At 35.9% G+C, this 27,973-nt stretch overlaps 1 protein-coding gene across 2 annotated transcripts; it reads left to right on the top strand.

Moving 5' to 3' along the window:
• The first annotated feature begins 475 nt into the window (after positions 1-475).
• LOC131626649 (uncharacterized) lies at positions 476-27,973 on the top strand. Of its 2 annotated transcripts, none has more exons than XM_058897483.1 (13): positions 476-684; positions 794-1,170; positions 6,430-6,458; positions 6,662-7,998; positions 8,092-8,145; positions 8,419-11,264; positions 12,033-12,278; positions 12,372-13,091; positions 13,263-14,072; positions 14,186-14,911; positions 14,993-15,799; positions 16,206-16,251; positions 27,142-27,973. In XM_058897483.1, the coding sequence occupies exons 6-13, from the start codon at positions 8,466-8,468 to the stop codon at positions 27,213-27,215; spliced, it is 6,228 nt and encodes a 2,075-aa protein (XP_058753466.1). In that variant the 5' UTR covers positions 476-684; positions 794-1,170; positions 6,430-6,458; positions 6,662-7,998; positions 8,092-8,145; positions 8,419-8,465; the 3' UTR covers positions 27,216-27,973. The 2 variants fall into 2 exon arrangements, with proteins under 2 accessions (XP_058753466.1, XP_058753465.1); XM_058897482.1 differs by having other exon boundaries at positions 794-1,582.

Genomic DNA, 27,973 nt, shown 5'->3' with positions numbered 1-27,973 from the left:
ATCTAAATAATCACAACAACCAATAAAATTGTGTAAAGTGTTGCATGTGGCCCCACTTTTTTCTCATTCAACATGTTGAATCTTTTCAACACCAATTAATCCACATCACATTAAACACCTCATTCAACAAACCATTGTAGACATTCAACTATTGAATAATTTTTTCAACACCCCATTGTAAATGGTCTAATATAAACTAAAAATTTATATAATAAAAAATGCTTGTTTATATAATAAAAAATGCTTACGTGGCAATAATAAATAAGTAATATAAAAAGCCACATGGGCCATCCAGTCAACGAAAAAAATTAAAAAAATCAAAAAAACACATTCTTACAACTTTTTTATTTTGCAGGGTTTTTTAAATGACGCCTATATGGCAGGGGAAAAATAGGTATTAACCCATTGGTAAACTAAAACATGTCATTTTTTTTTGTCATTTTTTATAGAGATAATAGGGCTAAAATTACTTTATATTAATTTAGAGTCTAATTCGCAGCCACCGTCAATCACGGATTCACGAAGAAACCACCGAGTTCACCATCCGAGTTATCGCTTCCGTGCAACTCGGTATCAACATTACCGTCTAACAGAGTATGCAACTCGTCAGAGCCACCAGATAAGTTCAATAAGGCAGTGGGAGTGAAACCCAATAACCACGACTCTGAACATGTTATTTGTCAGGTGAGTCAATCACTCTTTCTCATGATTTTGTAGTGCTAATTATTTTACTTCAATGTCAATTCTTCAATTTGCTTGTTTTTGCAACGAAAATTGTTTATGTGGATCACAGGTGAAATCTACTTGACAAAATTGTTATTGTGGCTGAAACTGCTACTGCCAAGGGTCAAAGCCTTACAATGTTCTGCTTAATAAAAGATTAAGTTAGATTATAATTGCTTTTATGAACACATTTTGGTCTTGAGGCCTTTACTAATTCTATTTTAGTTAAATTTATTTCACTAGTTCATTTTGAAATGATCTATTTCCTTGTATATTAACGTTGGTAAACTTTGTAATTGGTATAGGTCAAGAGGTTAATCGTTGTCGAGACAGACGAAATTTACAAGGGACGCGAGCAGAAGTAGGAAAATCATTGAGCTCTTTGTCCTTCTTGGTCATAAACCCTCAGGACATGATTGACTAAGTTTTCTTTGCTCATCTTATAGTGTAAAGTTGTTGATTCTCTCTTTTAACTCACCATTTTAGTTAATGGCTGCTGGTAGTATCTTAAAAGTATATATGCTCTAAATGTTGTATATTGTATTGAAGATTTGGACAAGACTATAAAGTATATATGCTCATACTTGTTCAGTTTTGGAATTGATACTTTGCACTTACATTCTTGATATAACATGTGTATGAAATTTGGCATGTTCTACACTAAATTCCTTTGGACGAAGCTTTTGTGAAAACAAGATATACCGGAAGGCAAATATTCAAATTCTTTTCTTGGATATATGGGCTTGAAGATTCACATTTACACATTTCCTTGTTCTTATTTTAATTGATACAGTGTTGCTGTCTTTTTGTCATGGACACGCCAACATATTGAAGTTACTGTAACAGATTTAAATCTTAGGTTATAATGTTTTCTATTTTGCTTAGGTTTGTTGTATCATCTTTGAATATCAATTATATTCTTAGGATGACACTTATCACTATATATGCCCAAGTTGGTTTAGATTTTAACTTACTGTTTATCTGTGTAATATCTTGAAGCAAACTGACGATTTTTATTGGATTTCAATGACAGAATAAATAGCCACAGGCTAAACAACCTTTCCACAATTTTAGGCTAATCCTAACTGACCACTAACCCACTCCTAAACGTGCTGCAAGCACAAAGTAACAGACTTTGACTAATTCTAATTTAAAGGGAAATAATAGACTCTATCAATTAATTAATTAATAACCTAATGCTAATACTTTGCAGCTGGAAATATTCTAACATCCTCCCCTGAACTGAAGCCTCTTCATCCAAGATCTTCAGTTCACTTCCTCTAGATTGAACTCTGCTAAGTCACGCATGCCGAGCTTTCCTCTGAGTCTCTGAAAAATATCCAACTTGACTGCCTTAGTCATCACATCAGCAACCTGTTCATGTGTTCCACAGTGCTCCAATTCTATTATGCCATCTCTAACTAAGTCTCTTAGAAAGTGAAACCTTATATCAATATGTTTACTCCTTCCATGGAGAACAGGATTCTTAGAAAGCTTAATTGTGGAACTGTTGTCACACCAGATCTTTGTACCTTCCTTCACACTTGATGTCCATCCCATTACCTCCAGAATTCTCTTCAACCACACACACTGAGTAACACATTGAGATGCTGCAACGAACTCTGCCTCTGTTGTGGAGAGAGTGACGACAGGCTGCTTCTTAGAAGCCCATGAAATAGCTCCTCCTGCTAGAAAGAACACATACCCACTTGTACTTTTCCTATCATCCACATCTGCATAGTCACTGTCTGTGTAACCCAATAGACACTCATTCCCTGCATTTTTCTTGTACCATATACCATAAGTGAGTGTCCCCTTTAGATACCTGAGAACTCTCTTTGCTGCTAACATGTGTTGTCTTGTTGGGGCTTGCATTTATCTACTTAGCAAACAAACTGTATACATTATATCAGGCCTTGTGGCTGTGATATACAACAGACTGCCAATGAGCTGTTTGTATTGAGTTGCATCAACAGAGATACTATCACCTTTTACAGATAATTTAACACCGGGTACCATCGGATTATGAACAAAATTGCAGTCCAGCAACTGAAATCTTTCCAGAATCTCCTTTGCATACTTCTGTTGACTGATAAATATTCCCTCCTTACTTTGAAATACCTCCACACCCAAAAAATACCTCATTTTTCCTAAGTCCGTCATTTCAAACTCAGCATTCATTGATGACTTAAACTCTTCCAATAATGAAGTAGTATTGCTGGTGTACATCACATCATCCACATATACACTTACCAGCAACACATGAGCTCCCTTCCTTTTGATAAATAGTGTGTGCTCGTATGTGCACCTTTCAAAACCAGCCTTGAGAAAGTATTTCTCGATTCTACTGTACCAAGCTCTTGGAGCTTGTTTTAACCCATAAAGTGCTTTCTTAAGCTTATAGACCTTTGATTCCTCCCCAGCAACCACAAACCCTTGTGGTTGCTCCACATAAACATCCTCGGCAAACTCACCGTGTAAGAAAGCACTCTTCACGTCCAGCTGACAAACAGGATAGCCATGGTATGCAGCAAAAGCTAGGAAGACTCTAATTGTGTCCCACCTAGCCACAGGAGCAAAGACTTCAGTGTAGTCTATACCTTCCTTCTGAGCGTACCCTTTCACAACCAATCTTGCTTTGTATTTATCAACACTCCCATTCTCCTTCAACTTTGTTTTAAACAACCACTTCACCCCAATCTGCTTCACACCGGATGGAAGCTCAGTAAGATGCCATGTATTGTTCTTCTCAATTGCTTGAATTTCTTGCTTCATAGCAATTCTCCATTTCTCCTCCTTCACTGCATCTTCAAAAAATAAAGGATCCTCTGCTGAAGCTAGCATAGCACATAGATCTGTTTGACTAAAACTGAGGTCATAGTCTTCCAAATACGCAGGAAGTCTCCTTTGCCTCGGTTCCAAATCTGTAGCAGTCACATTTGGCTCATTCTTCACAAGGTGATCCTCCACTTCATTTGTAGGACTCTGATTACTTTCCTCCTCACTGTCATCTGCATCTGAATCACAAACCTCATCATTACATCCTTCCCATATCAGTGTTGCTGATGCAGAATTACTTTCAGGCTCACTATCCCATCCCTTCTGCTCATCAAAGCTAACATCTCGGCTAACAACCACCTTTTTAGTGTTGGGATTGTACAGTCTGTATGCCTTTGATTCTTGAGACATTCCGAAATAGAAACCTCTCCAACTCTTATCATCAAGTTTCTTCCTTTGCTGATCTGGAACATGTACAAAAGCAACACATCCAAAAACTTTAAAATGCTCGACTGAAGGTGGATTACCTGTCCAAAGTTCTTGAGGAGTTTTATCCTTGTTAGCAACTGTGGGACTTCTGTTGAGAATGTAGGCTGTCCAGGAAACTGCTTCAGGCCAGAATATAGTAGGTACCTTGGTATCTTTCATCATGCATCTGACCATATTCATAATGGTCCTATTCTTTCTTTCTGCTACTCCATTCTGTTGTGGAGTGAGAGCTGTAGTGAGTTGCCTTCTGATTCCCTCTTTAGCACACATGGCTTGGAACTCTGTAAGAGTAAACTCTCCTCCTCTATCTGTTCTAAGACATGTAATGGCAGACCCCGACTCCTTCTCAATTTGAGCCTTGAATTTCTTGAAAACATCAAATGTTTCTGATTTTTCTTTCAAGAAAAAAACCCATAGCTTTCGACTAAAATCATCAATCATGGTAAGAACGTACCTCTTCCCGCTGCTTGATTGAGGAGTGATAGGGCCACACAGATCTGCATGAAGCAGCTGCAACCTCTGAGTGGATTTCCACTTGCTTTGCTTTGGAAAAGCCTTTCTCTGCTGCTTCCCTACCATACAAGTTGAGCAAATTTCAGAATTTCCTGTTAGCTTCGGCAGACCTGTAACCAGCTTCTTCTTCTCTAACTTCATTAAACTTTGATAGCTCAAGTGTCCAAATCTACGATGCCATAGAGTCAACAAATCTTCCTTGGCACCGGTAATTTGCAAACATTGATCTAAGCTGCTTTTCTCACTTTTCTTTGGCATAGTGTGAAGCACAAACATTCTGTTTGTCTTCATTTTGATTTGCAATAAAAGCCCTTTCTCCTCATGAAAGACTTTGCATACATTGTTCTTGATAAGAAAGGTGAGTCCTTTCTCCTGCATTTGGCCAACACTAAGCAGATTTGTTGTCAAACCGGGTACATAGAAAACATCCTGAACCACAAGCACCTTTTGTTCTGTTACCAGTCTTGCACTGCCTTTGCCTACAACTTCAAGTTTGTCGCCATTTCCCAACTTGACAGATCGCCTAAATTTCTCATCAAGAGTGACAAACCATTCCTTGGTTCCACTCATGTGATTGCTGCATCCAGAATCTAGGAACCACCAGTTCTGCTGACTCTCAAAGCTTTGATCTCCATAAACCATTAAGCTCACTTCTTCATTCTTGCTTTGCACTTCTTCAATAGTCGCCATAAGGAGCACTTCCTCTGTCATATCATCATGATGATATCCTGCATTGGAATAATTTGCTTGAGCATTCCAATCAGGACATTCATTTTTGAAGTGTCCGAGTTTGTGGCAATGGAAGCACTCCACTCTATCACGATTCCAGGGCCTTCCTCCTCTACCTCTTCCTCTGCCCCGAAAATTTCCTCTACCATTTCCTCTTCCACCTCTGCCACCATAGTCATGAGTAGCTTTTAAGGCCTGATCATCTTCACCACTCTTCCTGTTGAATTTCTGTTCATGTACCAACAATGAACTCTGAAGTGCATCAACCGTGAGGGTGTCAATATCTTTTGATTCTTCTATAGAGCAGACAATATAATTGAATCTCTCTGTTAGGGTGCGAAGAATCTTCTCAACCACCTTCACATCATCCATTGTTTCACCACAATTCCTCATAGCATTTGCCACCACCATGACTCTTCCAAAATAGTCATTCACTGACTCACCATCTTTCATTTCCAACACTTCAAAATCTCTCCTAAGAGTCTGCAGTTGTGCTCTCTTGACTCTTGCATTGCCTTGATATTTGTTCTTCATAGAATCCCACAATTCTTTGGCAGTACTCTTCTTGGTGATAGTCTTCAGAATAGTCCTGTCGATTGAATTATAAAGATAATTCTTTGCTTTGAAGTCCTTCAGCCTCATATCCTCCAGCGCCTTTGTTTGAGCAGGAGTAAGCGTATCTCCCTGCGCCGGCTCAGTGAAACCATCAGTGACAACTCCCCAGAACTCTTTAGATCTGAGCAAGTTCTCCATCAACAAGCTATAGTGATCGTAATCACCGTCGAACTTAGGTAGGCATACCTGTGCAAAATGACTATTCTCAGTCATGATGAAAATCCTCTCAACCACCCTTTTTTTTTAGGTTACAGTTTGTTCCTTGCTCTGATACCACAATGTGTAATATCTTGAAGCAAACTGACGATTTTTATTGGATTTCAATGACAGAATAAATAGCCACAGGCTAAACAACCTTTCCACAATTTTAGGCTAATCCTAACTGACCACTAACCCACTCCTAAACGTGCTGCAAGCACAAAGTAACAGACTTTGACTAATTCTAATTTAAAGGGAAATAATAGACTCTATTAATTAATTAATTAATAACCTAATGCTAATACTTTGCAGCTGGAAATATTCTAACATTATCACTATACAGGTACAATGTGTTTCTAATTGCAGCATTTGTTGTTTTCGCAGGATCGGCTTTTGTGTATTATGCTACCTTTGTAAGTTAAACTATCTTCCCCCTTTCTTAAATGTTTTTCAAAGTTTAATATCAGTTTTGTCCCATAAGAATGTCATATAACATGGAGCATGACATAAATGACCTAGTGATGAAAAAAAAGATAAATTTGACAATGAATTGGACCTAGGCGGATAATTTGATTCTTACAAATCTCTAAATGTTCATTGATTTTGTGCTTTGCAGAATCTATCAAGAATGGATGTAGATCAGAATGGAGAAGTGAAAACTATACAATGCTGTCCCAAATCATTTAATTTTAAAATACATTAGATGCGGATTTATCTGTGGTTTCAAACTTTCCTGCCGATTTACCTGCGTATTTAATTGTTGATATTTTCTCCGGGTTTACCTGCAGAATTTCCATAGAATCTGTCAGGAAAATCCGCAAGAAATATGTTGCACATTTTCAAAGAAGTTTCCACATTATCTTTATTATTATATATGACCATGATAAAATAAAAACTTAACTCACCTTTTTTTATTTTAACTTTCTATTCATATTATTTTGTTCTACCAATCACAATTTTTGTAATGTGTGGGGTACTCGTGCGAGGCAAAGATTTATGTCCCAGGCAAGGTAGTCAAGATCGAGATCCGGGTCGTAGGATCGTAAGATCTTACAATCTTTTATTGCCTTTTAGTGCTAAGATCTTGCAGAAATCTTTTTCATGTGCTTTTGTAGTCAAGATCGAGATCTTTTAAGTAAGATCGTAAAAACCATAGTGCTGGGCCTGTTTTGTTAGGCTTTCTAACCGGGTCAGATTTTTTAAGTGAACCCGATTTTTTTGTCTTACTTAAGTTCTGTCTTTCCTAACCCTAAAATTAAAAATGCAAAATGGCTGCGGCATCTTCCTCATACGATACTTTCCTACTTCCACGTAAAACAGAAACTTTTCACCATCATCTTCGCCATTCTTCTTCCATTGCTATCATCTTTGTTCTTCTCTCTCTGTTATCATCCCCATTTTGTGTTCATCTTATTAAATTAGGGATTGATGGTTATGAATTATTAATTAAATTAGTTGAATGTTGTGATTTATAGGTTATCTTGTTCATGTATTATAATTTTCATGTTTTTGTCAATGTGAATTTACCATTTTGCCCTTTGGTAAGATCTTAAGTGCCGTGCTACGATCCTATTTTTAGGATCTTTCACATGCCGTCCGATCTTACTTAAGATCCCGTGCTTGACTACCTTGGTCCCAGGAACTACTTTTCAATAAAAACTGGTTTATGCTTGTGGAGAGGAGAAAACAAATTGTCCATATTATGATACTAGTAAATATAATAATTCAAGTAGTTGCTTACCCCAAGAGAAAACTAATAAATTAAGTTAGACAGTGGGAGCAGCGTCAGTGGTAGAAAAGTTTCCACTTGACTCTATTTTAAAACATATCTGTTCCTTGCATTTCACCTACTTCAATCAGTTTTGAATATTCAACTTATCAAGAGATTCACTTCAATTTAATTTGTACTCATTTCAAAGGTTGCAGTTTCTCTTTAACAACTGGTTGTTAAAGGTACGCATTAGTTTGTTGTCTCTTTCATTTCAGTAATAATAAAAGAGTAAATCAACCCTTTTAGTATCTTTTTTTGTTGCTGTTTGTTTGCAGATCATTTTGTTTCCGCAAGCTGTTTGAAGTCATTTTATATTAGTCTTCTAAGAGGTAACAGATCCATGCTCTTCAATGTTTACTCTCTATTCAAGTCATTTATTTTTATTTTTCTTTTAATATATTTGTTGGAGTGCTGCAAATAAAAGATAGTATTTCTGGAATGCCAACATAGTTGAATGTTATATAATGAACTTTACTCAAAACATTCTTTCTTTTTTTAATTTGCAGTTTATTTGCCAGTGTTCAGATTAATGTCTTAATATCATCCAAATGTTTCCTTTGTTGCTTTTGCACTCATCCATAAATAGCATCTTTTACTTTCAGTTTCTGTGCGACTCAAGTCACAAGGAGAGGAGAAGAAAAGAGAATCAATGGAAATTCTAACTTCTGTTGTTGGAATAGTAGCAGATTATACTGTTGTTCCTATTGGACGTCAAGCAAGTTACTTGATATTCTACAAAGCTAATTTCAATATGTTAGCAGATCATGTTAAAGATCTGGAGGCTGCAAGCGAAAGAATGATCCATTTGGTTGAACAAGAAAAAAGAAATGGTAAAGAAATTGAAAGACAAGTGCTGAACTGGTTTGAGATAGTGAACGAGGTCATTGAAAAGGCAAACCAGCTTCAAAAAGACCCCCGTCGTGCCACTGTTAGGTGCTCAGCATGGCCGTTCCCTAATTTGCTTTTGCGTCATCAACTAAGTAGGAAAGCCACAAAACTTGCAAAAGATGTTGTTCAAGTTCAAGGAAAAGGGATTTTTGATCGAGTTGGTTACCTTCCCGCTCTAGATGGAGTAGCCTCCTCCAGCTCAACAAGAGGTGATGAAAAATATGAGACAAGGGAGTCACTTAAGCAAGAGATTATGAAGGCTTTAACAGACAATAATTTACGCAACATTGGGGTGTATGGGTTGGGTGGGGTGGGTAAGACCACTCTGTTGGAGGAAATTTCTGAAATAGCAAAGCAACAAAAATTGTTCGATGAAGTGGTTACAACACATGTATCCAAAAATCCAGACATGAAAACAATCCAAGGGGAGATTGCAGATCTGTTAGGCTTGCGATTCGATGAGGAGACTATTCTTGGCAGAGCTCATCGCCTAAGACAGAGAATCAAGATGGAGAAAAATATCCTTGTCATTCTAGATGATATATGGACCAGAATTGATTTGAAGAAAGTGGGAATTCCATTTGGTAATGAGCATAATGGTTGCAAATTGTTGATGACAAGTAGAAATCAAGATGTTTTGGTGCAAATGGATGTCCCAAAGAATTTCACTTTCAGACTTGAACTTATGAGTGATGAAGAGACATGGAGCTTGTTTCAATTTATGGCTGGTGATGTGGTTAACAACAGGGATTTGAAAGATGTAGCAATTCAAGTTGCCCAAAAATGTGCAGGTTTGCCTCTTAGTGTCGTTACGGTAGCACGTGCAATGAAAAATAAGAGGGATGTCCAATCTTGGAAAGATGCATTAAGAAAGTTACAATGTAATAATCACACAGGGATTGACGCGTTAACTTATTCCGCTTTGGAATTGAGTTACAACACACTAGAGAGTGATGAAATTAAGGCTCTATTCTTGCTTTTTGCATTACTTCGAGGCGGTCATGTAGAGTATTCTATGAAAGTTGCAATTGGTTTGAACATGTTAAAGAATGTTAATACCATGGATGATGCAAGAAACAAACATTACAGAATAATCAAGTCTTTGGAGGAGACTTGTCTTTTGCTTGAAAGAAAAACAAATGGAAATATCGAAATGCATGACTTTGTTCGTGATTTTGCTATCTCCATAGCCCGCAGAGACAAACATGCATTTCTAAGGAAATTCGCTGATGAGGAATGGCCAACCAATGATTTTTTAAACCGGTGCACGCAGATCGTTCTATATAGGTGTCATCATTTGCACGAGCTTCCTCAAATGATTGATTGTCCAAGCATTAAGTTTTTCTATTTGTACAGCAATAATCGATCTTTAGAAATCTCGGATGCATTTTTTGAGGGTATGAAAAGCCTTACAGTGCTAGATTTAACATCTCTGAACTTGCCTTCGTTACCTACTTCGTTTCGGTTCCTAACCAACCTTAAATCGTTGTGTTTAGATTTATGTGTTTTGGAAAATATGGATGCCATAGAAGCTTTGCAAAATTTAGAAATTCTTAGCCTCTGTAAATCTTCAATGATTGATCTGCCAAGAGAAATAGGGAGATTGACTCAATTGAGAATGCTTGATTTGAGTCATTCAGGAATAGAAGTAGTCCCGCCCAATATCATATCAAACTTGACTAAATTGGAGGAGTTGTACATGGGCAATACCTCTATTAATTGGAAAGATGTGAATTCTACAGATGTAAATGCTAGCATTGCCGAGCTTCGAAAACTACCCGACTTGACAGCTCTAGAATTACAAATTCGCGAGACTTGGATGTTGCCAAGGGACTTGCAACTGGTGTTTGAGAAGCTAAAAAGATACAAAATATCTATTGGAGATGTATGGGAATGGTCTGACATTAAGGATGGAATCTTAAAAACATTGATGCTCAAACTTGGTACCAACATACATTTGGAGCACGGAATTAAAACATTGATTAGAAGTGTTGAGAATTTGTACTTGGATGACGTAGATGGAATTCAAAATGTGCTTTATCAACTAAATGGGGAAGGATTTCCATTGCTGAGACATCTCCACGTCCAAAATAATGCAAACATAATGCACATTGTTGACTCAAAAGAGAGGAATCAAATCCATGTGTCATTTCCCATCTTGGAAACGCTAGTACTTGATAATCTTAAGAACTTAGAGCATATATGTCATGGTCCACTTTCAATTTCTTCTTTTGGAAGTCTTGGTGTTATCAAAGTAAAAAATTGCGTCCAGTTAAAATATCTTCTCTCCTTTACAATGGTAAAAGAACTTTCCCATCTTTCTAAGATTGAAGTTTGCCAGTGCAATTCTATGAAGGAGATAGTGCTCGAAGACAACAATTCAAGTTCAAATAATGATAGAGCTAATGAAAAAATTGAGTTTCTTCAGTTGCGTTCTTTGACTTTAGAACATTTGGAGACACTTGATAATTTCTTCTCTAATTATTTGACACACTCCAGAAGTATTCAAAAGTATCAAGGTTTAGAACCATATGTTTCTCCTCCATTTTTCAATGCTCAGGTATGTTATTCTATTTTTAATCTTCTTTAGATGAGAGGCGTGTTTGTTTTTATTAGTACTATATGGATATTATTGAATTATATATTAATATTTTTTTATAATATAAAAAAGTTTTAATAATGTATTCATTAAATTATTGTTTTTGTATTTGAATTTTTTAAAAAATTATATTGTAAAAATGTATATGTGCTGAGCAATTTCTGGAGTACCTTCAAGTGTCTTGTTCACTTCACGTGTCTTTTCATTGACATGTATTTTCTTTGAGTCGCACTTAAGGTGACTATGCTTTTTTCTTTCTCAATGTACCATAGCATTTTCTTCTTTCTTTTCTTTCTCAATACTATGTTTACAACACACTTCTTTAAACAAAGAAATTTTATATGTTGTTGACTTTTTCTCTACTTAAATCATCTCAAACAAAGGTGAATTGCTATTAGAAAAAAAAGGGAATTGTTAGAAAAAATATTGGAGTTTTTATTTTTCATTCTTCACCTTTAATGTTACCAGACTTTTCATATAAAAAATACTATGATATTGTTAATCTAAAATTATAATATGAAGATGAATCAAGATCTTGCATAAAAGAGGTGAAATTGCAATTTTTATTTATCTAGCTACGTTTTCCCTTAAATGTTTTTTCCTATTTTTTAAGGGTATTGTTTTTTTTAGATATATATATGATGATATAATTTTTAATTTCGTGATATGTACATTCAGATTAATAATGCCTTCAATTATATGATTTATGATAATTTATTTTTTATGTAGGTTGCATTTTGTAATTTGGACACCCTTGAATTGAGGTCACTTAATTTGAGTAAAATTTGGGATGACAATCATTATTCTATGTACAACTTGACTAGCTTGATTTTGGAGAATTGTGGCGGGTTGAAGTACTTGTTCTCTTCTACTGTGGTTGGAAGTTTTAAGAACCTCAAACACCTTGAAATACGCAACTGTCCTTTGATGGAGGAGATAATAGTTAAAGAAGAGAGAAACAATGCATTGAATAAGGTATGGTAATTCTACAATTAGCAACATTCTAATTAATTTTAAACTTGCATTAAATAATTATTTACTTAAACTGGTTATTTATGAATAATATAGGTTCCTTTTTTCAAGTTAGAGAAAATAATATTGAAGGACATGGACAACTTGAAGACAATATGGCACCACCAGTTTCAGTCATTGAAGTCCTTGGATATCAACAATTGTGAGAAAATTGTGATAGTTTTTCCTTCTTCAATTCAAAAAACTTATAATAAGCTAGAGATGTTAGAAGTTACAAATTGTGCTTTGGTGGAAGAGATATTTGAATTGACTATCAGCTGTGTAGAGGATACAACACATTTGAAGGAAGTTACTATAGATGGATTGCCGAAGTTGAAAAAGATATGGAGCGGAGATCCTCAAGGAATTCTTAGTTTTCAAAATCTAAAATATATTCATCTAAAGGGTTGTGAAAGTTTGGAGTATCTATTACCATATTCTGTAGCCACTCGTTGTTCACATCTCGAAGAAGTTACGATAAACGATTGTGCAAGCATGAGTGAAATTGTTGCAGAGGAGAAAGAATCTAGATTGTGTGCTGCTCCCATATTTGAGTTTAGTCAATTGGTTACTCTAGTGCTTTGGAACTCATGCAAACTCAAGGGTTTTTATGCTGGAAAGCATACTTTATCATGTCCATCTTTGAAGAAAATCGATGTTTCGAAATGTTCATCTTTGAATTTGTTTAGAACTCTTTCAACAAGCAGCTCTATAAGTAGTTTTCAATATGACAAACTCTCAGTCACAACTCAACAGCCACCTTTCATTGCTGAAGAGGTATATTGTGGGACCCTGTTAATTTTTATTTTTTTATAATAAGGACAGTGTTATTATTTTAAAATATTAAACAGTTATACCAGTGTTATTATTTTAAAATATTAAACAGTTATAATATCTTTTTGAAAAAAATATTCAATTCTTTTACATTGTTGTTTAAATATATTTTAGGTGATTCCAAACTTGGAGGAGTTGAGGATAGGACAAAAGGATGCTGTCATGATATTGCAAGCCCAACACTCAACTGCCCTCTTTACCAAACTGTCATTTCTTGGTTTGGGGATGTATAACAATGAAGAGGCTATATTTCCTTATTGGTTTCTTATCAATGTGCATACTCTTGAGTGGTTAGTTATTGAGTGGAGTTGCTTCAAGAAGATATTTCCAGATGAAAGACAAATAATTGAGAAGACTAGTGCACGGATCAAAAAGCTGACATTGAGTTTATTACATAAACTTGAACATATATGTGACGAAGGATCTCAAATTGACCCAGTTCTTGAGTTCCTTGAATGCTTATGGGTTTTTGGCTGTTCTTGTCTGACAAATCTGTTGCCTTCCTCTGCCACCCTCAATCATCTGGATTATCTAGAGATAACATGTTGCGATGGGCTAAAAAGTTTAATTACAACTTCTACAGCCCAAAGTTTGGTCAAACTCACAACACTTAAGGTAAAAGACTGTAAATCACTTGAAGAAGTAATTACCGGAGTAGATAATGTTGACATTGTATTTATTAGTTTGGAAGTTTTGATGTTGGAATGTTTGCCAAGCTTCAAGAAATTTTGCTCTAGTAAGTGCTTCTTGAAGTTTCCATTGTTGAAGGAAGTAATTGTGAGAGAATGTCCTTACATGAAGGTATTTTCAGAGGGAAACACAAGTACACCAAATCTTCGAAAAATTAAAATTGCAGACAATAAAGAAGAATGGTTTTGGAAGGGAAACCTTAATGATACAATAAACAAAATGTTTGAAGATAAGGTATGTTTGACTAATCTTTCTTTTATAGATAGAAATATTAATAATTTTAAATAAAATATTAATTTTGATTTGTCTCTTTATATACAGTTGATTTTTGAATTTTGATTGATTAGGTTGCATTTTCTAAATTCAAATATTTAGCCTTATCCGACCACCCTGAGTTAAAGGATTTGTGGTATGGTCAAGTTGATCATCAGAATGTATTTGGCAATCTGAAACTTCTAGTGGTGCAAAGATGTGATTTCTCATCACATGTACTTTTTCCTTCAAATGTTGTTCATGTGCTACATGGATTGGAGAAACTAGAGGTAAACGACTGTGATTCATTAGAAGTCATATTTGATGTGAAAGGAATGAAGTCTAATGAATTAATATTGATAAAACAATACAGTCAATTGAAAACATTGACTTTGTCCTGCTTACCAAACTTAAAGCACATATGGAACGAGGATCCTCACGAAATTATGAACTTTGGAAACCTATGCTCGGTGGTTATTTCTTCGTGCCAAAGATTGTTATATATCTTTTCATTGTTACTATGCCAAGATCTTGGAAATCTTGAAATGCTTAAGATACGGTCTTGCGGAGTCGAGGATATTGTTGCAATGAAAGAAGGATCAATGGAAATCAGTTTTAATTTTCCCCAACTAAATACACTGGCACTTCATTGTTTGTCAAATCTAAAAAGTTTCTATCAAGGAAAACATACTTTAGAGTGCCCTTCATTGAAGACTTTGAATGTATATCGTTGTGAAACATTAAGAATGTTTTCCTTCAACAATTTAGACTTGCAACAACCTGATGAAAATTCTCAACAAGCTATTTTTTCTATGGAAAAGGTAAATCTTATTATCCTTTATCTATCTCTTTCATGAATTACTATTGGTATTTGTTAAATCTCAGGATGTTTGATTTTTCAGTTAAGCACCAACTTGGAGGATTTGTCAATAAATGCAAAGGATGCCTTTAGAATGTTGAATGATTACTGTCAAGAAAATATCTTTCCTAAAATACGACATCTTCGTTTGCAATGTTTCGATGAAACTCCAGCTATTTTTCTCAATGATTTCCATGCAACATTTCCTAATCTAAAAACTCTTACATTGTGGAATTGTTCTTTTAAAATATCATTCCCTTCAAAAGGAACTCCTCACAATCTCAATGACAAACTTTCTAAGCAAATAAAAGTGTTGTGGCTTTATGAAATGGAAAAGATCATGTATATTTGGCATGAAGAATTTTCGTTGGATCTTGAAGGTTTATGTGTACATAGCTGTCCAAGTTTGATAAGCTTGGTACCATCGTCAACATCTTTCACAAATATAATCTATTTGATTGTGGATGATTGCAAAGAGCTGATTTACTTGATAACATCTTCAACAGCGAAAAGCTTAGTTCAGCTTACAGAATTAAAAATAACGAATTGTAAGAAGGTGTTGGATGTTGTGAAGATTGATGATGTAAAAACAGAGGAAGACATCATATTTAAAAAGTTGAAAAATTTGGTATTAACTTCTCTGTTAAGTTTAAGAAGCTTCTCCAATGGGAAACAGCCATTCATATTCCCATCTTTGGTGCTTATCTCTGTTGAAGGATGTCCTCAAATGAAGAATTTCTCATTAGGAGTTACAGAAGCACCACACCTAACAGGAATTGAAGTTGAAGACAAAAATATACGATGGAAAGGTGATCTTAACACAACTATTGAACAATTGTTCATAGAAAAGGTACATACTATCGTTAATTAATTATAAAAAATATTTACTTATTATTCACAAAATCATCAAGGCTAGCAATATTATTAATTCGGACTGATTTTGAAATTAGGTATTAATTTGTTTTTGTGTTTAAGTCTTATTAATTATATCATTGTTTTGTTTTTGCTTAATATGTTGTTTCAGCCCCTACAAAATCAATCCATATGATAATATATGGTTGAAACTAATTTCAATGTAACATTTTTTTACGGGGACTATTTTGTTTTTGACAGAGTTAAAAACTCTTATATTTATATGACTTTTTGTATCTGTTTTGTTTTCGACAGAGTTTAAAACTCTTATATTTATATGACTTTTTGTATCTGTTTAAACATATTTAGTTTGTAAATTAGTAATGTTAACATTTTGTCAACAGGAAGCCCCCCATTGTAATAGGACCATCATATCATCATATTTGCAAGGTACACAACATGAAATTATTCTTTTTTGAACATTTTATTTGTACGAAAGTATACTCAATATATGCAATTCACATACTCACTAAATTGTTGAAATTAAACTCAAACCTTTGAGTAATTCCTTATCACCACACAATGACAATGAAAGAAAAAGGAATTTGAGGAAAAAGTGAAATAGGGTTTGCGAAAGTAAAAGAGAAGAGGATTATTTTCTGCAGAGTTTTTCTCTACCCGTAAACTGTGAAAAACCTTTTTTATTTACTTGCAACTGCAAATTCTATGAATACAAGTTGTTATTCAAAATAGGGGTTACTCCTTCTATTTATAGTTTTAGGTTTGCTTTCTCCATAAGCCAAAAACCCAAAACATAAAAATCCAAAATACTTATTTTAGACCTAAATCGAATATTTGTGTAGCAACCTGCTTACAACACTTCGACAATTATAAGCACTTCGACACACCTAGTTTCAACACATTCGAATTACAATTTAACACACAATCTAATTCATTGTGTTTAAACTATCTATATTCATCATGGCTTTTAGTCTTTTGAATATTTCGACCTGCACTCCGTTCGTCATGATGTTTGCAATCTGATTCTCAGTTGTGCAGTGTTCTAGATTCATCTTCCCTTTAGCTTCATGCTCTCGAAGATAATTGTTAGAATTTGTTTTATTAGCTGTATTATTTCTGTCAGAATCGGTGTTTTATTAGTTGTAGTATTTCCTTATTTAGCAGATTACAATTATAGTGTATGAAGGAAATATCCCTGAATCATAGGGATCTGATAGTTTAGGTGTTATTGTATTTCCTAAAATAGCTTTCTAGCCTTGTATATATGACTGATGTATTCTCAGCATAATTCATATAAGAAAATCAATTCATTCTACCCTAATTTTTGAGATGGTATCAGAAATCACTGATACCATCATGGCATGGCTATGGAACTCAATGATCCCAGAAATCACTGATACTTGTATGTTTCTTAATTCTGCAAAGGAGATTTGGAAGGCCATGGAGGAGACATACTCCAAAGCTAAAGATGCTGCTCAAATATATGACGTGAAGGTGAAGACTATGACTGCAAAACAGGGAAACAAGACTGTTACAGAGTATGCCAATCAACTCAAATCATTGTGGATGGAGTTAGATCACTACAGGGTCATAAAAGCCAAGTGCCCAGCAGATTCAGCAATGCTCAACGAGTATATTGAGCAAGATAGAGTCTATGATTTCTTGGTGGGGCTTAACTCTGTTTTCGATCAAGTGAGAGCCCAGATCCTTGGAAAAGAAAAAGTTCCAAGAATTAATGAAGTAGTAGCTATGGTCAGAAGTGAAGAAAGCAGAAGGGGGGTCATGCTAGAAAACCTAACCACGGAAAATTCAGCCATGGTAGCTTCTGGGGCCTCGGCAATGATGGCAGACCAAAAAAAGGGGAGCATAAGTAATATGGAAAAGAAAGGTGAAGGAGTGTGGTGTACCTACTGCAACAAGCCTCGCCACACTCGTGACAACTGCTGGAAGCTGATCGGAAAGCCACCTAGTAGAGAATGGGGGCCCCAAAACCGAGACAGGGAGTGGGGAAAAAAAGGAGACAACACAAGAAAGGGAGGACAAGCACACATGGTTGCTGCAACCAGTGAAGAAAACAAGGGAGGAGTGGTTCAACTTAGCCAAGATGAAGTAGAGAAGATGAGATCATTCCTCAACAAGTTGGATAAACCAACAGGTAGTTGTTCTCTAGCATATTCAGGTGAGTTTCTTTCCTTTGGACTTAATGCCTCAGATAAACACTATAACCAATATTGGATACTGGATTCTGGGGCTACTGACCACATGACACCCCTCCCTAAACATTTCTCCTCTTACACCCCTTGCCCTAGCAATAAGAAAATATCCACAGCAGATGGCACTCTGATGACTGCAGCAGGTCAAGGAGAAGTTCAAATAAGCTCATCCAAAACCCTTAAAAATGTCCTTCATATTCCTAAACTATCTGTCAGTCTGATTTCCATAAAAAAACTCATAAAAGACCTATCATGTAATGTTATTTTTTATGACAATGCTTGTATACTGCAGGACAAGCACTCGGGGAGGACGATTGGACATGCTAGAGAATGGAATGGCCTTTACTACTTGGACAGCTCGAATCTGCCACCAGACCTACAAAATAGCAACTCTTTTTTCTCTGACTCAATAAAGACCAACAGGGAGAAAGTCCTCCTACATCATTGTCGTCTTGGACATCCTTCCTTTAGAGTCATAAAAATGTTATTCCCTTCTCTTTGTAGCAAATTAGATGTCGAGAGTCTTCATTGTGAAGTGTGTGAGCTTGCTAAGCACAAGCGTGTACCTTTTCCAGTTAGTAATAATATGAGCACTTTCCCTTTCTATTTAATTCATACTGATGTGTGGGGACCCTCAAATGTCCCAAATGTTTCTGGTTCCCGTTGGTTCCTTACCTTTATAGATGACTGTACTCGGGTCACATGAGTTTTCTTACTAAAACAAAAGTCCGAAGTCAGCTCTGTGGTCCAACATTTTTTCTCCATGGTAAAAAATCAGTTTGGTGTTAGCATTAAAAGGATTAGATCTGATAATGCCAAAGATTACTTTAATCATGAGCTTATTTCCTTTTGTCAAAAGGAAGGTATCATTCAAGAGTCATCTTGTGTCAAAACACCTCAACAAAATGGGATTGCTGAGAGGAAAAATGGACACCTACTAGACCAAACTCGGGCTCTTCTTTTTCAACATAAGGTTCCTAAAAGGTTTTGGGGAGAAGCTGTTTTGACTGCATGTTATCTAATTAATAGACTACCTTCTAGTATTCTAGCCTCAAAAAGTCCTATGGAGGTTCTGTCTTCTTTCTATCCTAATGTGTCCACATCCAATCAACTCGTTCCAAGAATATTTGGGTGTGTATCTTTTATCCATGTCCACAGTGGTGATAGAGGTAAACTTGATCCTAGAGCCTTAAAATGTGTTTTCATAGGATACTCATCCACACAAAAGGGATATAAATGCTACCACCCACCATCCAAAAAATTCTTTGTGTCCAGAGATGTCACCTTTTTTGAGCAAGAAAGTTACTTCCACCAAGATCATCTTCAGGGGGAGAATACAAGAAAGGAAGATGATCTCCTTATGCTCCCTGACTTAAGTTTAGGACCAAAAGTAGGGAATAGAAGTGTAACAACTTCTGAGAAGGAGGCAACTTCTGAGAAAGAGGCTCAACCCATTAAGTCCACTCAAGATGGAGTTGATGTAAGATTTGGGAAAAAGCTGGTTTATACAAAGAAGACAAAGGCCATTCCAGAATCTGTCCATGTCCAAGAATCCAACCCAACATTACATGAGGTAACTACTCTTGATCCTTTAATCTCCACTGAATCAATCTCTGATTTCCCCACTGTACAGGAACCCGAATCCGATTCAGCACCACTTCATGAGGACCTATATATTCCAATTGCCCTTAGGAAAGAGACTAGGAAATGTACCACCAAGCCACTTTACCCTCTAGCCAATTACCTATCATTTAAAAACTTCTCACCTACCCATAAAGCCTTCCTCACAAGCCTAAACACTACAGCCACACCTACTTCCCTATCTGAGGCATTGACTGATAGGAAATGGAAACAAGCCATGGACTTGGAAATGGAAGCATTAAAAAAGAATAGCACCTGGGATTTGGTTACTCTCCCAAATGGAAAAAAACCAGTAGGATGCAAATGGGTATATACTATAAAATACAAGGCTGATGGATCCATTGAGAGGTATAAAGCAAGGTTAGTAGCTAAGGGATTCACTCAAACTTATGGAGTGGATTACATGGAAACATTTGCTCCAGTTGCAAAAATGAATACAGTTAGGGTGATATTATCCCTAGCGGCTAATTATGGTTGGAACTTGCAACAATTTGATGTTAAAAATGCATTCCTCCATGGAGAACTTGAAGAGGAGATTTACATGGAATTGCCCCCTGGATATGGTGGAAAAAACGCTGCCAACACTGTTTGCAAGCTAAAAAAGGCATTGTACGGGCTGAAACAATCACCACGAGCGTGGTTTGGTAGGTTTACTAAAGTTATGATAGGTCTGGGCTTCAAACAGAGTCAAGGAGACCACACTTTGTTCATTAAACACTCTAATTCAGGGGGAGTAACAGTGCTACTGGTTTATGTGGATGATATTATAGTGACAGGTGATGATGAGGAGGAGCAACAACTGTTAAGCCAACATCTAGCGAAGGAATTTGAAATTAAGACCTTGGGAAAATTGAAGTATTTTTTGGGAATTGAAGTGGCTCATTCTAAAAAGGGAATCTTCATATCTCAACAGAAATACATCACTGATTTGTTGAAAGAGACTGGTAAGACAACATGCAAGCCTGCAAGTACACCAATTGATCCAAACCTGAAGTTGGGAAATGTAGAAGAAGATACTGCAGTTGACAAGGAAATGTATCAAAGACTAGTTGGTAGACTGATATATTTATCTCACACTAGACCTGATGTTGCATTCGCTGTGAGTCTAGTCAGCCGTTCATGCACCAACCGAAGGAGGTTCACTTACAAGCTGCACTAAGAATTGTGCAATATTTGAAAGGGACCCCAGGCAGAGGAATTCTGTTCGAACGGAATAGGAGTGTAAGTCTTGAAGCATATACAGATGCAGACTATGCAGGGTCGATTGTGGATAGGAGGTCGACTACAGGATATTGCACTTTCCTTGGAGGGAATCTTGTGACTTGGAAGAGTAAAAAACAAAGTGTGGTGGCTAGATCCAGTGCTGAAGCAGAATTCAGGGCAATGGCACAAGGGATATGTGAGCTATTGTGGTTGAAGATCATCTTTGAAGACTTAAGAATAAAGTTGGATGAACCAATGAGACTTTATTGTGATAACAAATCTGCTATTAGCATAGCCCATAACCCAGTGCAGCATGATAGAACCAAACATATTGAAGTTGACAGACATTTAATCAAAGAAAAATTAGACAGTGGCCTGATCTGCACTCCATATGTCTCCTCACAAGACAACCTTGCAGATATTCTAACGAAGGGGCTGAATAGCAACAACTTTGAGAAGATTGTTTCCAAGCTGGGAATGGAAAATACCTATTCACCAGCTTGAGGGGGAGTGTTAGAATTTGTTTTATTAGCTGTATTATTTCTGTCAGAATCGGTGTTTTATTAGTTGTAGTATTTCCTTATTTAGCAGATTACAATTATAGTGTATGAAGGAAATATCCCTGAATCATAGGGATCTGATAGTTTAGGTGTTATTGTATTTCCTAAAATAGCTTTCTAGCCTTGTATATATGACTGATGTATTCTCAGCATAATTCATATAAGAAAATCAATTCATTCTACCCTAATTTTTGAGAATAATGAAACCTCATTTCGATGTGCTTGCTTCGACCATGTGCTGTCGGGTTCTTCGTCAAATTGATAGCTGACATGCTGTCGATCTTTATGGTAATTGCTCCATGATCTTCTGCTGTAATCTCTCAAAAAGTAGTCCCGCTTAGCGCACAAAGGGTCGCTAAGCGGACTAGAGAAAATATCTGAAGTCACGAAGGATTCGCTAAGCGGGATGAGGCCGCTAAGCGGAACTGAAAACTTGGTTCGCCACTGAAAAGCGCGCTGGACGGTCGCTTAGCGGAACTTACTGAACAAAACTTCTCCAAAATGGCTCCAAACTTGCTCCAAAGTGATATCTTTCATAACAAGCTTTCCAATATGCAAAATAACCTTCAGGACATGAAGAAAAACTAATAAATTACATATTTACAATCAAAACTCGATTTTATTTATTTACACGATTATAAACGTAATTGAATCAAAAGTAAGGAAAAGAGTTATCGAAATACCACAAAAGTTATTACCAAACTACCCATATTTTGGATTCTAACAACTCTCCCCAACTTTGACATTTGTTTGTCCTCAAACAAGAATAACTCAACAAGCACAAAAATTATATTTACAAGGGTTAGCAGCATAAAGAGAATGGTTCAAACTTGACTTGCATGCATGCTCCATAACCATCCCTTGCTTGTACAAGATAAAAACTTGAGTATGAATTAAGTTCTAAACACAAAACAATTCAACACACTTGCATTTATCAAAATGATGTTCAAACTTGAATCACCTACAATCAACTTCAAAAATGAAGGACAAAGTGTAATTATCATGTTAGCACAAAGGACTTATCACTCTCCCTAGCAATTGTGCACATCCAAAACAATTCATACATTCATCTAAACTAAGCACAAAAATGATAGAAACAAAGATCACAAGGACTTTTTCGGTTGTAACTTGGCTCGGTTCTAAACAAGTGACATTTTCTACACGGCCAATGAATCGAAAAGGGAAAATAGCATGAAGAGCATTTATTTATTTATAATATTTACACAAACAATCTTGTTCTCCCTTTTGATTTTGAAATAAACTTCAATGCATCCTTTGTTTTGTCTTTTGATTTTTCAACACATTGAAATTTTTCTTTTCTTTCTTTCTTTTTCATTCTTTCTTTGTTTACTCTTTTCTTTTCTATGAATGCATTGTTATACCACCATTTCCTTTCTTTCCTTTTCTCAAGTAAACACCTCTCCCCAACTTTGAACAATTCAATACATCAACACAACTATGCTCTTCAATTAAGGTTTAAGTGTAATTGGGTTAAGTGTCTACCAAAGATTTTTTTTGCAAGTGAATCAAGAGTTTCTTTTCTATTCTTTTCATCTACAAACTCAATAAGTGGTATACTTACTAGGTTGTTGGATTTCACTTCTCACTTACCAAAATAAAAATTTAAGGCACAAAATTGGTTTCAAATGATCACACTCTCACATGTGGCCTTTTAGGAAGGTGGTTTTTCTCGCAATACAAAAAGAAACCGCCTCAATCATTTCTAAGTTCTAGCACTTCAAACAAAGCAGATTAAGCATGAATCGTCCGAGTTCACAAATTGCTAGCACACACAAAAATTATAGTAAACAATGGAAAGTCCTCTCACATATGTGGTTATGTCCTAAATTGATTCAAATGTGAACAAAAATTTTCAAATGCAATGTGACAAAAAGTTTTGTATAAAGTACTTAAATCATATTCACACTAATACCTACAAAGCAAGAAAATCGTTACCTTAGCATGCACCGCATCAAGAGCATTATCGTCACCATCCAACTTTGATGTTGACAACTCTTTGACAGCGACTTGCTTGCTTGAGCATCTTTCTAAAATTACAAGGACAAACAACACAAATTTTATGAACATGAAAATTACCATTATTTAGTAATACTATACTATATAGAACTATACTTAATCATACTATACTATATAAACTAAACAAAGTTAAAAATATAATATAGACAAGAAGATTAAACACATAATATAATATAGCATCATAAAGACAAATTGCCAATGACAAACGTCTCAAAAGGAGTTTTGGTAGCAAACTTTGCCACCAGATTACACACTTAAAGTACAACAAACTCATCCATATAAGGATGGCAACAACACATTAAAACTAAAGATAAAACAACCTAAACATAAGTCTTCAACAAGAGAAATTAAAATAACATAATTAAACATAACATGAAATAAAAACAACAAAGTCAACATCATCATTATCATCACTCTTCACCACCATCATCCTCTTGATTTTCTTCATTCACTTCTTCATAATTCATTCCTTCTTCATTCATACCTCCTTCATCCCTAAAGAATGGCCTAGCCTCCGAATAGTTGCAAATTGCCTCGTACCGCTCATTATTGATAAAGGAAGTCACACTTGAGGGATCACACATTTTAAGGTACATGCGATGCAAAGAATCATGAATAGTGGTCTCGGACCTTCGCAATGCATCCATGTAATCCCAACCGTACCGACAAGCCATTTGCTGATTATACCTCGCTTGGTTGGCAGGAGGTGCTACGGCTTCGGGTTGAGGCTGATAACGACCTCGAGTCCTAGGAGCACAATGCCTCGTAACATAACCCTCGTCCACCATACTAGTTTTGGTAACATGAACCTCCTCAAGAATATCAACTCTAGTCCGCTTACACAACCCCATAATCAAACCAGGATAAGGAAGCTGGGCAGCAGGTTGAGTATCCAAACTATGCCCACTAGAAGCCACTTCTCTCAACTCCCCAGCAATGAGTTGTGCAATGTCAATTTGCACACCTGTCATGATAACATAAAGCAAACAAGAATCAGTTACGGTGAGATCAGAGTTGTGGCTCTTGGGTTTCAGATTGTTCAGGAGTAAGGTTAGGTAGAGCTGAGCCATCTGGTTCATGTTACCACGGTCCATTTTCACAGGAATACCAGTCGGGTTAAGAGTGAAACCTCTATCTTGAAAAGAGAGAACTCGGTCAACTTCCTCCATATCTCACTCTCTAGCCTTAGTTTTCAAAGTGTACTCACAATTACCACCTTCAAGAAGCGGCATAGGATCACCAAGATAAGTGCTAATGGCTCCTTGGTTGAATGAAATCACTCTTCTTCTCACAACAGTTTTGCATGCATACCTAGAATCTTCCTTAGGCATATCATTGGCATAGAACTCTCTCACTATGTCCACATTTATCTGAGTCACAGGCTGCAGCAAAACATCCCACCCACGACTATGCATCATTCCCACAAATTTCCTATAGTCTCCTTGAGGGTTGAGATTGAAAATCTTTTCAGTCAAAATTTTCCGGTCACACAACTTCCCGAACCACTCTTGGTGTGAGTATAACTTAGTTGCGGTTGATTACATGTCCAAATGGGTAGAAGCGATTGCATGTCCGAAGGCGGATAGAAAAACCGTAAACAAGTTCTTGAAGAAAAACATTTTTACAAGGTTTGGTACACCAATGGTTCTCATTAGTGATGATGACTCACATTTTTGCAACACTCAACTTGAAAAAGTATTAGAGCATTATGGTGTGAAGCACAAGGTAACAACGGCCTACGATCCTCAAGCTAATGGTCAAGCCGAAGTGTCTAATTGTGAAATCAAGAGAATCTTGTAAAAAACGGTTTCTTCTTCAAGAAAGGATTGGTCTCAAAAGTTGGATGAAGCGTTATGGGCATATCGTACGGCATTCAAGGCACCAATTGATCTTACTCCGTTCCAAATGATCTATGGAAAAAGTTGTCACTTACCCGTGGAGTTGGAGCATAAGGCATATTGGAATTTGAAGTTGCTTAACTTTGATCCAAAGGCAAGTAGTGAAAAGAGAAAGTTGCAATTACATGAGAGGGAAGAATTGCATTTACAAGCCTATGAATCCAACAAAATTTACAAAGAAAAAGTGAAAGGATATCATGATAAGAGGATTCTTGAAAAGGATCTCAAGGAATGACAAATGGTTTTATTGTATAATTCAAGGTTGAAATTGTTTCCCGAAAAATTGAAATCCAAATGGTCGGGACCGTTCCGAATCAAAGAAGTGAAGAATTATGGAGCAATTGTGCTTGAGAATCCGGCAACAAATGAAACGTGGACGATAAATGGTCAAAGGCTCAAGGTTTATCTTGGTGGTGAAGTTGATCGGAGTGCGGAAGCCGTTCCGTTTTTCGATCCGTGAAGCCGTCAACGATCCGTCGAGCTTAACGACATTAACCGAAGCGCTAGTTGGGAGGCAACCCAAAATTATAAGTTTTTACTGTTTTCATGTGTTATGGTTGTTTAGGTTTTGTCGGAGAAAAGTCGAGAAAATGAGGACTGGTGCTGTTCTGCAGAATCCAGTTTTTCTGTTAAGCGACAGATCAATTGCTCGTGAAGCTTTTAACCTTGCACCAAAACTGTAGCTTTTAACAATTTATAGAATCAAGTTTATACATGAAGCTTTTAACAATTTATCCACTTCCAGTAACCACTCATTTTCACTCCCATGAACAATTTATATATGAACATGCATTTCCATACTTTGAAGAAGCATGTTCGTTTAAAAAGTCCAATTCTAATGATACTACATTTTATCTTGTCATAGCTAAACCTATACCTGACATTCACAGCACACCTGTTGACCCTTAGCCTATCTCTAATGACCCTTGTGATCCACCTCAAGAACCTCCTGATGTGCCTACCATAGACCATGATGTACAAAAACAATCCAAACCCCCTCAAAATCCCTAATCAACCTAGAAGATCCATTGGGTTTGAGACAAGCATCTAGACAATGGTTTCACTCAAAGCTTTAAAAAAATTCTTCTACAATGTTAGCTTCTGGTTTTACTCAAAGCATGGCTAACAGTTCACTTTTCACTAGAACGAAATGGTCCTAACAGTTGTAACTAATTGTTTTAACTAACTAATCTCTAACTGTTTTTTTTTCTTTTTTTCACATAACAAACCTCAATCTGATTCTAACAACAGAATCCCTAACTCCTTGACATTCTTTTCATAATCATTTAACAATAAATTTATTTGAGTGATATTCTCAGGAATAGTGGTTCTGGAATGTTCTTATGTTTTGCTTAGTTATGTACAAGAAGATAGTTGCTGCTCTTTAGTTTTCTGGTTCTGGAATGTAAAAATAGTCCCACATCGAAATATCAATAAAAATGAAAATTCTTTATAAAGCTCTTTGCAACAATCGTTATTAAATGTTTAGATAACGGGTTGCTATTATTCCTTATTTACAACAAGTTATCCGAATAATATATCTGACAATTTAACCATGAAAAAATAGATAGAGGCCCTACTTAATTATGATCTCCAACTTGACGAATATTTTATGAGGTTTTATTTATCTATAATTTAGTGAGGGCTTGAGGTCCAGTACACGTTCAAAAAGACGGTCATGCCAATAATTTTATTTGAGCATGATTACTTATCTTTTGTGTTTTTTTTTCTATCTGTGATTACTTACACATTTTTTTGCATGGATAGATGATGAGATTGCATGCGAAGATGATGTTCAGGTCGCATGCCAAGATGGTATCAATGCAGATGCTAAGGAGTGATCGACAAAGCTGTAACAGCGTAGTATATTTTCGGGGTGTGAATTACAATGCTCACACTATCTTTAATGGCAAGAAATACAGATCCATATTTTTTCAGACTATCTTCAACTTTGATCACATCATTCTCTACTATCTCTTTGGTCATCCCTAACTATGGAAATACTTTACTTGCCGCATCTCGTATGAGATTTTTGTTATTTATTTATCATAGTTTTATTTTATGAAAAAAAGAGTTTAGTTAATATAAAATAGTCTAATTTTATACTCCATTCTTCCCATTTCTTATATTTTTATTGCTTTTGCAATTTTAAAATAGCTTGACATATATTAATGTAAACTGGTTAGAAAAATGGGTCTCTCAATGTATCTGTTGTTGTGCCATTTGTAAAGAATAACAAAAAAAAAAAGTTTTTACTTCAGTTGAGTCAGATTTTACATCTCAAATTTTTGTTTTGAACAAATTTTTTTCATCTTTGTTATTCTCATGGTCATACTCCATGATATAGTAGAGAATAGTTTAACGAAGGTTTTGATAGTTTGAGAACCCTCTCAAATTTTTGAGAGGCTCTAAATTTTTGTTTTGAACAAATTTTTTTCATCTTTGTTAGTCTCATGGTTATACTCCATGATAGTAGAGAATGGTTTAACAAAGGTTTTTGATAGTTTGAGAACTGTCTCAAATTTTTGAAAGGCTCTATGTAAAAAAAGTTGAAGTTATCTTCACTTAAGTAATGCATTTATTGAGATTATATTTAACC

The sequence above is a fragment of the Vicia villosa genome, unplaced genomic scaffold (assembly GCF_029867415.1).
Source record: "Vicia villosa cultivar HV-30 ecotype Madison, WI unplaced genomic scaffold, Vvil1.0 ctg.000316F_1_1_1, whole genome shotgun sequence".
In the NCBI taxonomy this organism is placed as follows: domain Eukaryota; kingdom Viridiplantae; phylum Streptophyta; class Magnoliopsida; order Fabales; family Fabaceae; genus Vicia; species Vicia villosa.
The sequence above is the reverse complement of the archived record's forward strand: the minus strand, read 5'-3'. Positions and strand labels throughout refer to the sequence as shown.